A 14,096-nucleotide genomic window follows, 5' to 3' on the forward strand; every position below is an offset into this window, starting at 1 on the left:
ATTGAAGAAATAAAGAAAACAACAAAGAATAGACATAATCTGCTGGGGTGAAAAGAGCTGAGTGAAGATTATGAGTTGGCCGAGGGAGCGATAGAGAGAGACAGTAATTCAAGGCGCACAACTCTAGTACTCTTCATAGGCAACCGCTTTGATCAATCCCGACAACAAAATCCTGATTCAAAATCCTGAGCGACGAAATAAGAATTAAACTAAAACAGTATGCTTACAGTTTTGTTCATTTGCTATCGCTTTTAGAGCATTGATTGCTAAATCTGGTTCAACAGAACAAGGCTGTCCCATATGTCGTCTTGTGCAGATCTGTCGTCTGCTACAGAATCATCGGCTAAGCCTACTGAAAAAGTTGACCAACAACATGGACATTGCCACTTACAAAGTTAGAGATACGGTAAAAATAAAAGGTGGCGAAGAAACCGGCCGGTAACTGCACAGTATCAAATTTCATTTCAACACTCTAGAAATAACTGTTACTCGTTTTCTTAAGCAGTATAGATGACTGAATACAAAAGCAGACGTTTTATGGCGCGTTTGATTGAGCTCAGTGTCTGTCAATGCTCTGTCCATTCTAACACAGAATCACATGTCCAGGTCAACATACAACCATAATTTTTTGCCTTGACTCGCATCAGTCGAAATGCATGACGGAATAAGTAGCAATATAGTGAATGCAGAGCATCAGTCACATAACCATTTTCCAATCAGTCTTAGACTGTGAAGATGGTCCCACGATCTCTTCAGTGCGTGTCGGTTTTTCTTTCATCTGTTTTGGCAGAAAACGTGCAAAGACAAATGTATATCAGTTTAAGGAGATGACATAATTAACCAAACATATTTGTAAATTAAAAAAAAAAGTGTGGACCAACTGTTAAATGCCTTGCTGTCTGTTGTATGTATGCTACCTTCATATCTGTCTGTCTTGATTTAGTGTGTGTGTGTGTGTGTGTGTGTGTGTGTGTGTGTGTGTGTGTGTGTGTGTGTGTGTGTGTGTTGTTTGAGTACCTGTGTGTGTTTGTGTGTGGGTCTGTCTTGTTTAAGTACCTGTGTGTGTCCATCTTGTCTAAGTACCTGTCTGTGTGTGTGTCTTTCTTGTTTACGTACCTGTGTGTGTGTGTGTGTGTGTGTGTGTGTGTGTGTGTGTATGTGAGTGTGTGAGTGTGTGTGTGTGTGTGTGTGTGTGTTGTGCTCATCACTAAGTTTCTTAGTTTGAACTTACCTGGATAAATACTTTTTTCACAGCAGTCCTTTCGAACAAGGTAAGGTGTCGCATCTCCTCATCGCTATACGCACGCCCTGAAAAAAGAATAACTTATGTTACTCTTTGTTCAAAACAAGTTGATTCTTTTTCATAAAATAATAAATTGACGCTTGAAAGCAGTCCAATGTCTGGACGGATCTCATCACGTTTCCTTCAGTTTTAACTGCAAATCAGAAATTTGTAAATTGGACTTGGACAATTTGTATAATGATCCTTATGGTTCATCTATCCCGAGGAAGAAATTGTAAAATTGTAAGTCAAATGACAAGATACACGTACTTATGTACTTATTTCAAAAGAAGAGTGCGCCAATGACAACTTTTACCAATAACACATTATTCAAACAATTATTTGACAGCACAGAAAGCAATGTCCCAAAACAAACTTTCTTCTTCACATACGCAACACCCTATATTGTGTTATTGTATTTGTCAGACTTGATTGTACCAAGTCCCTACACATGTTGTAATGCGCTTAGAGCCAAATATTTTTGTTTTTTGTAAGGGATAGGCGCAATATAAATACGCTTTATTATTATAAAGACAAAAGCCTGTCATCAGCAAATAATTTCTAAAACGTATATATGCACCAAAGAAGTGATAAATAGTCACATGACTGTGACAATAAACCATGAAGAATAACTCTGTCGGGTTTGTATGGGTTGTGAAAGAGTGAACACCCTTGCTTTTAGTGAAACAAAGAATCCACACGTGCTCATTTCCATATGCTTCAGACACCCCCCCCCGCCTCCTCTTTAGTGACTGGCCTGCAATGTCATGAGGGCAAATGTAAACTGTCCAACGTGACATCTTATGTTGCTCTTTCACATTCCATGAAAACCCGACATAATTATATCCGGAATTTGTCATTTGACACTTGATTTGCGATAACTAGAATCGTTTTCTGATGATAAATATTTTCTGATGATTACCATTACCATTGTACAGTGCACGCACCAGACAACAAAAATGAAAACAGGTTCACTCACTGAATGCATGATATTGCTTGCAAAGGCCTGCGTTGCGATCACAGCAGAAGTAGCGGATGATGCTGAAGATGTAGTGAAAGACGATGAAAGGTGGGACAGACACGGGGCGGCTGAAATACTCATGGACCAGCGACAGGCGGTAGTAGCACCACACTTCCATCGATTTCTGTTGAACTCTCTGAAACGTGTAACTGCAAGAAAAATGCGAATATCACTTGTCAACTAGTAAAGTACTAATCTTAATCTTTAGCTGTTCGGGGCGATTTCCTCAAGCCTTGTTTGTACATACTACAAGTATTGTAGTTGTTATGTCCTCACTATGGACTCTAATAATCCTCCTTCCCAAATAGTCTAACACGCCGCGTTTTTCATTTGAACCATGCTGCCTTTTCCCTACCCTTGTTACGTTAACCCGTAACGTAAATGAAATACATGTCAGCAAAATGAAAGCACACATAGTGAATAAATATGAAAGTTAACCTGAACATGGCAATCAGGAGATTAACAAGCAGGATGTTGGTGACGATCAAGTAGGCTGCAAGCATCAGGTGGACGATGTAGCCTGTGTTTTCAGGGCACCTCTTGAGAATATCCTGTCTCCACACAGTCTCGTTATTTGTGCACGCTCCTTCTCCCTCTCCTGGTGTCAGGAAAAATGGAGTTAAACCATCATAAAAACCGCCAGAGAAGCCTACAGGCTTTTACATGCGGTTAGAGAATATTTTTACTTGGACACAATCGAAATAATTACAACAGCATTCTGCCCAGAGCCGTTGTGTGTGTGTTTGTTTGTTTGTTTGTTTTTTAAATTAGTCTAGCAGATTGACAGAGTTGTCCCTTTGGCCTAAAAAAAAAATAGGTGTGGTTACGGTAACCCGACCTACCCTATTTTTAGGGGTCGACCCAATAACTTTTTATTACATTTGTCAAAAAAAAAAACGAGTGCAGAAAACGCAATGAAAGCAAAAGCGCTTGAGTCGCACACTTATTTCCTTGTCAAGTAGGTTTAATTTGTACACATTAGAAAAAAAAGTTTAAAAAAAAAGTGATTGCCTACCTTCCTACCCTATTTTTGGGGGCTATGTTACCTTAACCACACCTATTTTTTTTGGGGGGGGGCCTTATGAAGTTAATTCAACAACAGATAATTATGCCAGTTCTGCACAGAAAGCCGTCAGGCTGCTGTTCATGTTTGCCATGTGTTTATAGGTCGAAGGATGCTCTTATCCAATGCTAAAGCCTTGGAACATCTCTGGTGGTGTGTGTCATTGTTAACATAGGAAGTGAGTGTCACAAAGATGTGAGTAGGATATTTGGAGATAGGTTGAGCTTTGTAAATACGTCGTGATTTTAACCTCCCTAAAGATTGAATTGTTGATGCGTAGACAGGTTAAAGAAGCTATATCACGGGTTTCGTGTGATTCACGAGGAAATAGCCCTGGCTTAAAGGCACAGTAAGCCTCCCGTAAACCATCACAGAGCTCCCCGAGCGTCTAAATACAGTACAAGCATACTTCCATTTGAACGCTCACCGAACGGGAACATCCTGGCTGCTTTCTGTCGAGCGTGAGACATTTTCCAAGAATTTATTTTCGTGGACTTGGCCCTGAAGAACAATGGCGCCTCGTTTTTGCGCTAGACCTAACTTTTAAAATCTAAATAATAAATTGACAGTTTGTTACACAAACATTCTTTAATCATAAAAGAATTCGTTTTTCATCAAGACAAGATCAGAACAATTCGAAGTTGTGAAAGTTTAAAAAAAGAAAAGCCCGGAAGCAGGGTCACGCAAGGGTCGTGGCAGACGACGGTTTTATCAGTGCAAATCGCCGTTCCTCTCAACAGTCAAAAGCCATCGCTAGAGTTCTTGTGAACCACAGCCGTTGTTTCGTGCATAAAAAACGTGCTATTGTAGATAAGCTCACGTCGAGTCGCATTCAAATGACTAACTATGACGACTGCATTGTGAAAAGGGAAAACTGGATCACACGGGTTCACGATGGCTCAGGGGTAAGATAAACCACGCAAAAATAAATTCTTTGAAAATTGTTCGCTCTTTACGGAGGGCACCTAGGATGTTCTCAATTGGTGAGTGTTTAAATGAAAGGGTGTTTGTACTGTGTGTAAAAGCCTGACCGTATCTGTGATGGTTTACGGGAGGCTTACTCTGCCTTTAACAGAATTGTGTTTCCGAGTTTGAAAGATATAGCTGGTTTGAGACTGAGAGAGGCACAGCGATTCGAACTAGAAACCAAAGAGGTTAGTTTGCGCTTGTCGTCTTGTTCAGGGAACAAGAACTCCTTCTTGAGACGGGTCTCTTAAGGTAAATGAGTTATTATGTTGTATGATATTGAAGCTTGAATACTTAGCTGGAATGTAAATGTTAGTGTATGCAAAGTGCACTAAATTCTAGTGTGAAGCTTTTAAGAGGATTCTCGTTGAGATTGTATCACGTTTTGTTGGGTAATTTCTTGAACATAAATGTTGTTACGCATTTATGCTATGTTAAGATGTTAATGCTATGTATGGTAGTGTCATTAATGGATTAAGTGATCCATGGGTTAAGTATAGCTTGGATATTGATTGTGGACGAAATGACATACATGAAATGATGTCAGAAGTACGTGCGTAATGTTTAGTCTGGAATGTGAATGGAGAATGGAAGTGTGATAATTAATATGTTTGGATTACGTTAGGTATTTATTAAATATGGCCAAGAGGGAGAGAAAGGGAAGAATGAACGAGAGAGATGATACACGACTGTTTAGAAAGAAGAGATGGTTTAAGAGAATGTTATATTAAGACTTGGGTTAATTCTTTACGAGTTCCCATGACGGTGTCCGGGGGTTGGAACCCACACTGGCGAGTTCGTGACGATGTCAGGACAAGAAGTCACATCGGGGAAGGTGGATGGACGGTGGAGTCCCCATCAACACTGGACGTTGAGACGTACCGGTACTTTTCGCTAATGGCGAAGTAGTGTTTCTCGCGGAGGAACGTGAGATATGGAAAACGGTATCTACATGGATTACAGTGTTACCAGAGTGTGTAAAGGACGGCGGGAAGTCAGAACTACGAACTCGTGAGTGTCTGTCAACATCCTCTCTTGTGGAATAACCTAATATTAAAATAGTATGGTTAAGGAAGATTGTTATACTATGTACTCACATGTATTGAGTGATTGCAAAATCACTGTGTGAACTGTGCGTTCGTGAGTGGTGATTGGTATTGTTGTATTGATATGAAGAATTGTATTGTTATTTGTGAGGAAATAATAAGTCTGTATCCTCCCAGATTCTGTGTGTGAAGTGTGTAGTGCGAAGAGTGAACGAGTCAGTTTAACTAGAAAGGGCAGAGCACGTAGTAATAAAAATAACTTCTTTATTCGCATATTCCACTTCATGACAGTGAGGTACACATTAAAGGAAAGCACCGTGATTTGCAACAGACAACAATAAACAAAGTAGACGATTTTTTTCCTTTGAGATACATCTATAAACATTTTTTTCTTAAAATTCTACTTTCTGTTCATTTACTTTAAAAACTACATAAGGGGGGGGGCAGTTTGTTCGCCAATCTGTTTTTAAAAACACTAGTTGTTTTGATATAATGACCAGAACAAAAACGTGTTAAACGTATTTTCTTCTTTCTCGATATAGCGACAGTCAAAACAAAGAGAGATCAACAAATCAAACGCCCTTGACTTTTCACCTTTCAAAGTGTCCAAGAAAAGCTCGCCGAAGATCTGGAAGTAAGGGTAGTATAGGATGTTGACAACCACACTCCACTCAGGGGGCGAGTTGGGAAACATGTTGGCGTGATACGCAACACCAAAGCCGATCACGAACACCACGAGCACCGCCAGGAAGAGGAACATGTCTTTTACCTGCGAACACAGTGATGTGAATGATAATTAATTTGGGAAAAAGGCGCTGATCACTGTGTGTGGTGTGTGTGTGTGTGTGTGTGTGTGTGTGTGTGTGTGTGTGTGTGTATTAGAGCTTAATGTGGGGAAGACAAAGGAAATGATAATGGACAACAGGAGGGGGAACATGTACACAGGGAGATAGTGATCAAGGGGGAGGTCGTAGAGAAGGTAGAGCAGTATAAGTATTTGGGGGTGATTATAGACAATAAGTTGACATGGAAACCAAACTCTGATGCCCTTGTGAAGAAACTCCACTCTCGCCTGTACTTTTTGAGAAAACTCAGGTCTTTTAACATCAGACAAGAAATCCTTCAGATGTTTTACACTTCAACGTGCAATAGTGTGTTGTACTTTGGCTCCGTGTGTTGGGGTGGCAACATCAACAAGCAAGACAGGGATAGATTAGATAAATTCATCAGGAAAGCAAGTGGGGTGGTTGGGAGGAAGCAGGACAATTTCACATCAACACATGAACGACGACTGACTAACAAGGTACAAAAGATTTTGGCTGACGACTCGCACCCACTCAGACCGGAATTTGACAGTAGACGGACAGACAGGAGCAACAGATTCAGACAACCAACCGCAAGATCCACACGCTACAGAAATTCGTTCATTCCATCTGCAATTCACATCTTCAATTCTCAGGTGGGGCGGTAGATGCTGGTGTTGTCGCTCTGATGCACGGGGTCAGTGTTCTGTATTGTTTCAGTATTGTTGATTTTGTTTTGCATGATTATATACTCTTATTCTACTCTCTTAGACAATATGTGATAACCGGCAAGGTGCTGACTTTCGTTTGTGCATTGTTGATGGTGAATGCATGTTAATTTATTTTTAATATACTTTCTTATGTGATAACCAATGTGCTGTATTTTCTCAGTTTTGCTGATGTTATACGCTTGGTACATATATTTACTCATTTTCCTTAAATAACATGTGATAACATTACTTCATAGCTAAGCACATGATTTTACCTATGGCACAACACAAATCTCTAGCCTTCCTCTCTGAGATGCGTTTGAAGACAGACTGTTAAACGAGAATAAATGTATGTACATAATTATGATAGAATATTGATGTATGAATTGAAGAAATGTATAAGAACACAAGAATGTATGAATGACAAAGAACAAATGTTTATTTTTGAATGTTTTATGTATGTTTTATTACGGACACAAAAGCTCAGCAATGCAATTTCTCTTTTAGAGATTAATAAAGTTTATTGTATTGTATTGTATTGTATTGTAACAGAAGCAAAACTTTTAAACTTACTCTTGTAAAACTTCACTTATAAAAATGTGCTTATTCACACATTGAACTTTCACACTGACAATTTCAGCATTCATACTGACAATGGATTTGTTACACATTCACACTCTTATTTCTATTCTATAATGTTTACCTACATCACCTGAAGATGGACAATGGTTTGCACTCCAATAAACATAATAAAATCTTCAAATCTTCAAATCTTGTGCGTGTGTGTGTGCATGTCTGTCTGTCAGTCTTTCTGCCTACCTGCGTTTGTGCGTGTGTCTGAGTGCATTCTCCTTGTTTTCATACACGTGAAAACAAAATCCTTTTCACTTGATGCACCGCCTGGAAGGTAGAGTTTTGGGTTTAAAAATGGGTGACCTTTATTTTCCCCTTTATTTGCTCCTTTATTTGCTGTTTTTAAGAGTGCCCGAATTCTGTCTTCATCTGTTATCCTTCCATACTACACCACGACCGCTCCGCTACACTGCCACTACAGGCTTTGCTCCACAACACTATACTATACTACACTGCACTACACTACACTGCTCTGCAGTACACTACACTGCAATGCGCTACACCACATCATATTACCAAGTAGTATACCAAAAAAGCACAACGTTACACTTCACCGCACTACACAAAATCCGAAAATTACCACAGTGCGCGTGCGGTGTGTGTGAGAGAGTGTGTGTGTGTGTGTGGTGTGTGTGTGTGTGTGTGTGTGTGTGTGTGTGTGTGTGTGTTTGTCTGTCCATCTGCATTTGTGCGCGTATCTGAGTGCTCTTTGTTTCATATAAACTTCTTACCATTTTCTGTATCATGATGACCTTGGGACCAATGCTTTTGACGCCGTAGAAATACTGCGTGAAGCGAATGAAACACAGAACAAGCGTGACGCTGTAGAACCATCGGGCCCACTGGAAGTTTGCACTGTACAGAGGCAAGGCAAATCGCAACACCACTGTGATGACGAAGACCGTGTACAGCGTCACATCAAACTGGTTCCAGTCAAAGCTTATCCACCCCAGTAATCTGTACTTCAGGGCGCGTTGGTCTCGGAAAATCTGCACACACATAGTTGAAAGGTAATAGTACTGACCTGAACTGAACTGAACCAGACAAGGATTAAGATGTTAACCCTAGGCCTTTTCTTACAACCTGTCCTTGGGACGCACAAACACACAATAAAGCAAATTTTAAAAAAGTGACTCTCAATTCTCATCAGTCCAGTTTAAATTCTAGAAATTGTCAGAAGATGTCTTATATAATGATTGATGATTGATACCAAAAAAAAAACTGTAGCCCAATAACCAGGCCAAGAACCTGTTTTCATCTGGGTCGACTGGAGAGCACTCGGAAAACTCGAGAAATTGTATTCACCCCGCGTGGGAGTCGACCGCCAACCATCAGCGAGATAGGAAACAACTCTAACCACTGTGCCATTTTGGCTCCTCGTTGAAGAATGAGACAATGGCAAAAGACTAATTTTTCATGGCCGTCTTGCATATACTCGTATATGACATTGCAACTTTTTTTTTCTTCATTCATCTGTCTCTTTCCTTGTCGTATTATCAAAACGTTTCAGATCCATTAGGGGTAGGAGGGGGGGGATAACATAAATTTATACATGCAACAGCAAAAAGGACAGGAAAGGTACCCTCTTTTCTTCTGTAAAGCGCTGTTCCACCTCCTACCACTACCTCTCCCTACTCCCCAAACCAAATGTGTACAACTTACACCACACACACACACACACACACACGCGCGCGCGCGCGCGCATACACACACACACACACTCACACACACACTCACACACGCACACACATGCATTTGCAGTCACTGCCTCGACCCTACGATCCGCATCTGAGAATAAAATAAAAAGAATGTTTGTTTTTTCTAGCGCTTATTCTCAGTACGTGCACGTGTCAGAAGAGGTCAAATGTTGGAGCCCCAGACTTGAATAAGCGGTTTTAAATCAAGACGCAAGCGTGACGCGGGCGTTAATCCAACCGTAAACCTCAATTGAAAACGTCTTTGAAAACAGCTAAAACAGATAACTGAAATACTCGCATTAATAGTGAACACTATAGGATGCTTACAAGTCTAATAAAAAGACAGACACACACACACACACACACACACACACACACACACAGACAAACAGACACAGAGAAAAACCTAAACACCCCGTATTTTCCGGGGTGTAATAAATGGTGTATTCTGCTAGATGGAAGACGGCTGTTTCTCGACCCCATTTAACAATAACAATAACAATAACAGCACTTTATTGTCCATTAAAATATTACATAAAAATGGAAATTTTTCTTCGGCACACCCTGCCTGCCTGTAAACGATTATAACAACAATTGTATAGGACGGCACACATAAAACATAAAACATAAAGGGGATACAATCAAATATGATATTGCACTATGTGAATTTACCCTCTAGGGTCAGCACTTGCTTCTTTTGAAAATCTGCACACATCAGAGCCACAATTTACTTGCGATATCTTGCAGCGATCGCTGAGCACGCGTATAGGTTTGACTTCCTAAATCCAACGGTCTTAATCTGCTTTGACGAATCTATGAAAACTAAATACATAACAATGACGAACGGAAGTCCGGACTTCTGACAGGAGAGGTGGGCGAAGCAAACCGTTCGCTGATTATAATTCATGTAATTATTTGGCATAGTTACGGGGTAGTTTTGAGCAAATCAGGTGTTTCTAAATTTAAAGTACATCGAATGTCCCTTAAACTGTTTAAGGTCCAAATCGTCAGAAAACTGTCCAAAATGGCGCTTTCGTTACACTATCTTTAAACTCCCAATGTGTATATTTTCGAAAGAAATGGGACCATGTTGAGCGGAAACTGCAGAACGGAGTCAGCTATTCACTGCGATTACTGGTTTTAACTGGTCAACCACGTGTGATTGTTTGACTAAATGAAGTGGGGTACAACTCTTCCACGAAGCCAGAAAAACCTGACAGTTATTTCCGGAAAAGGTCATAATACGCAGCTAAGCTATACGATCTGGCACCATTGGGACGTCCTGGGCCTAAGCTATACGATCTGGCACCATTGGGACGTCCTGGGCCTAAGCTATACGATCTGGCACCATTGGGACGTCCTGGGCCTAAGCTATACAATCTGGCACCATTGGGACGTCCTGGGCCTAAGCTATACGATCTGGCACCATTGGGACGTCCTGGGCCTAAGCTATACGATCTGGCACCATTGGGACGTCCTGGGGCTAAGCTATACGATCTGGCACCATTGGGACGTCCTTGGCCGAAGCGTGAGAAACAGCCACCCCCTCCCACTAATATGGCTCAGCTTGGTGAACTACTGTTTCACGAGTAGGAAAGAATTCCTCAGAGGCCTCTGATGACTTTGGTCGAGCATCTGAGGCGAGGATGCGTAGAGTGCTTTTGCCTCAAACGGAGGTCACACGCGATACTAAACATGTTGTGATGCTAGAGCATGGATTTTTTTGTTTATTTTTTTGTTTTGTTTAATGCCCAGCCGACCACGAAGGGCCATATCAGGACGGTGCTGCTTTGACATATAACATGCGCCACACAAGACAGAAGTCGCAGCACAGGCTTCATGTCTCACCCAGTCACATTATTCTGACACCGGACTAACCAGTCCTAGCACTAACACCATAATGCCAGACGCCAGGCGGAGCAGCCACTAGATTGCCAATTTTAAAGTCTTAGGTATGACCCTGCCGGGGTTCGAACCCATGACCTCCCGATCACGGGGCGGACGCCTTACCACTAGGCCGACCGTGCCGGTTGCCAGAGCATTGAGCTATTACTTTTGAAAAGCGGGGCACCTCATTTTGCCAGAAGATGTTATGTACACGAAGACGTATACATGAATTTACATTTTTCGAACGTCTATGGGAATAACTGAAATAAATGTGGAAAAAAAATCAAGAACTCTTTTGAATTATTTGCTTGCTTGCAGTGAACAATTCTCAAAGCGGCCCTTAAAATATTTTGAGTGGTGAACTGTAGTATGGATTTTCCCCACCTGTCTGACTTCCTCCATGATCATGGTGAAGAGCCAAGCCCACGTGATGTACTCCAGAAGAGTCGGAGGTCCTTCGTCAAGCTCAACGATCAGGAAGTAGCTGAAGATGGCCAGGTACACCAGATTTGCTGCCTGCAGATGATAACACACGAGGTCATACAACTTTGATACTTTAGTCCTGCTGTTTGGTTTCATCAAGAGTTTATTCAGTGAGTTACGAAAACAAATTGACCGTGAATGTGTTTTCAACGCTTAATAAAAAAATTAAACTTCTGACAACTCACCTTCCTTGCTTTTTGATTGGGTAATCAACAATGAAGAGAACATAAAAATATGTTATCCATGAAACACTGCTAATTGTACTCTTGTGAATAAATGTGCTTTTCGTTCCTTCAACTCTCTCGCTAGCCCTAAAAATTACCATGCTACAGACAAACCTGCCTTCGTATTGACATAGACATAGGCCTACTAACAATCGTACACATAATCTGACACACAATTTGATACACAGACATACACATTCTTGAAAACACACACACACACACACACATACACACACACACACACACACACACACACACACATCCACACATCCACAGGCACGTACAAACACAGGTGCGCATGTGCAGAACGGACTTATTATTTTCTCTGATTAATTTGTTACCGGCTGCATTCAAGTCGGTCAAAAACTAATAAAAATAGACAGAGAGACGGAGAGATTACAGTCTCACAATATTGGCAAAAAACTTGGTGATTGGAGCTTGGTAAAAGTGAACTACGTCACACAGACATCTGCCCATGCATAGTTTCACTCTGGGGTCATCCCTGGCCGAGCCACCATTCTCTGCGGAGTCTCTGCTTGCCACTGTGCTTCTTTTTCTGACGTTTCGAAAATGGATGACCGGAAGGAAGATAGGCAGGAACATGCACACCAAGATCTGCATATGAATGAATGGATGGAACATTCAAATCATGTTGCAAAAATACTAAAAAAAGGTTAACGACAGCTAGCCCATTAAGACCTACCAAAAGGATCCCCTGCGCCTTTTCATCAAATATTTTTCGGACATTTGCACCATCAAAATGATAACAAAAGCTATGTTTTGTGGTTTGTTGGCAGACCAGCATTTTTTTTCGGTCCTCCCGCCCTGAAAGTCTAAAGAATGAACCGTGCACTAGCCTTTGGCCAAAGTCTACCAGCCAGAGAGCACATTTTACTCGCCAAACCAACCATTTGTTTCAGCAACTTTTCTCGCATTTGGCGAGTAGATGAACATTTTTATTCGCCAGTTACATGTTTCTCGACGAAAATACAGTTTAACGACCTCTCTGCTTAGAGCAATTTGGGTCAAAGATATCAGAGCCGAAGCTCTACGATGTGTGCCTGGGTGAAGATGAGCAACAACAAAAAAACAAAAAAAAAAACTTTTACTTTCCGTAATGGAAATGCTGGAAGAACAGGATTTAAAATCAATTCCTTGCAGGAGATACACGATTGTAGAGATTTATTCTTTCATTCCGAGGCAGAAATGCTTTTGTATTCAAGAAACGTGGAACGTTGCTATTCCGGAAGGGAATTGATTTGATTTGTTGGTACTTTAGAATAAAATTGTGAAAAGTGGCATCCGACTGATCATGGCAAAGGAGTGAGTGTCAGACCAAGGAGGGTCGTGGTGGAGAAGCCGAGGCACCCTCTACGTACTTGTGGATTCGGCGGCTAGTCAACTGGCGAAAAGCAAACCCGGTCCTCCCTAGGACCTATACTGGCCGGTTAAAAACATATGTACAGGGCTGCGACTTTATGTCGGTTTATTCATCAACGCCTTTATGGCACCCTCTGTCTACAGAGGCATGGGAAGGGGATCAGGTGAGGAGGCCAGAGATGTGTCTCTGTAACCCCCTCTGGGGTGGGGATGAGAAAAAGAGGATAGGCTATTTACACTGTCATACACAGTCGTTCGCATACTCTCGCACAGCTACAAAGGCCACCCTCCTCCTCCCAAAAGAGACGGACGTCTCAGATATGGTAGGCAGAGGCTGGCTGTCTAATCTAATATATACACCTAAGGTGACACATGGAATATATGAATGTAACGTGGCATTAACTATAAGCCTAGCGCACGGGACACACGCGACCTCGGCCCCGCCGGCGGAAACACGGCAGGTGGGCGAGTGCAGCGAAGGAAATGATTTGTTCATAATAAAAATAATAGTAATAACAATAATAATAATAATAGTAAATAATTGAAGAGTAAGGAATAACTTACAAGTGCACGGGCCACACGCGATTTCGGCCCCGTCGGCGGAAAACACGGCAGGTGGGCAGGTGCAGCGAAGGAAGTACTCGCCATGGCGAGTAAAATACTCGCCAGTCGACAAAAACGAAACACAAGACGATGTATGCTCCCACTCATACCGACAAAGAAAGCTGGTCTGACAACAAGCCACCAAACATCTAATAATACTCAAAAAGCTAAACCATACCAACAACTCGTGCGTGTCACTGGACATAAACCCTTTCCAGATGGCAGTCAGTTTGGTCTGGCACGCTGCATGTCCAACAAATTTCTTCAGCTTGTACCTTTCAGCAATACGGAGAACAGA

General features: G+C 41.5%; 1 protein-coding gene across 1 annotated transcript in view; it reads right to left on the reverse strand.

Annotated features, from left to right (window-relative positions):
- Positions 1–556: 556 nt before the first annotated feature.
- The window catches only part of LOC138952581 (transient receptor potential cation channel subfamily M member-like 2), a 21,882-nt gene continuing 8,342 nt past the window's right edge, over positions 557–14,096 (reverse strand). Inside the window, exons 4-12 of the mRNA XM_070324269.1 lie at positions 13,977–14,096; positions 12,224–12,430; positions 11,493–11,624; positions 8,256–8,513; positions 5,973–6,147; positions 2,742–2,901; positions 2,262–2,452; positions 1,232–1,308; positions 557–583 (exon numbers count right to left, since the gene is read on the reverse strand). The exon at positions 13,977–14,096 is cut by the window's right edge and continues 193 nt beyond it. Of these exons, the coding sequence (XP_070180370.1) occupies positions 557–583; positions 1,232–1,308; positions 2,262–2,452; positions 2,742–2,901; positions 5,973–6,147; positions 8,256–8,513; positions 11,493–11,624; positions 12,224–12,430; positions 13,977–14,096 (1,347 nt within the window). The remainder of the gene's footprint in view (positions 584–1,231; positions 1,309–2,261; positions 2,453–2,741; positions 2,902–5,972; positions 6,148–8,255; positions 8,514–11,492; positions 11,625–12,223; positions 12,431–13,976) is intronic.

Source organism: Littorina saxatilis, linkage group LG17 (genome assembly GCF_037325665.1).
Source record: "Littorina saxatilis isolate snail1 linkage group LG17, US_GU_Lsax_2.0, whole genome shotgun sequence".
In the NCBI taxonomy this organism is placed as follows: Eukaryota; Metazoa; Mollusca; class Gastropoda; order Littorinimorpha; family Littorinidae; genus Littorina; species Littorina saxatilis.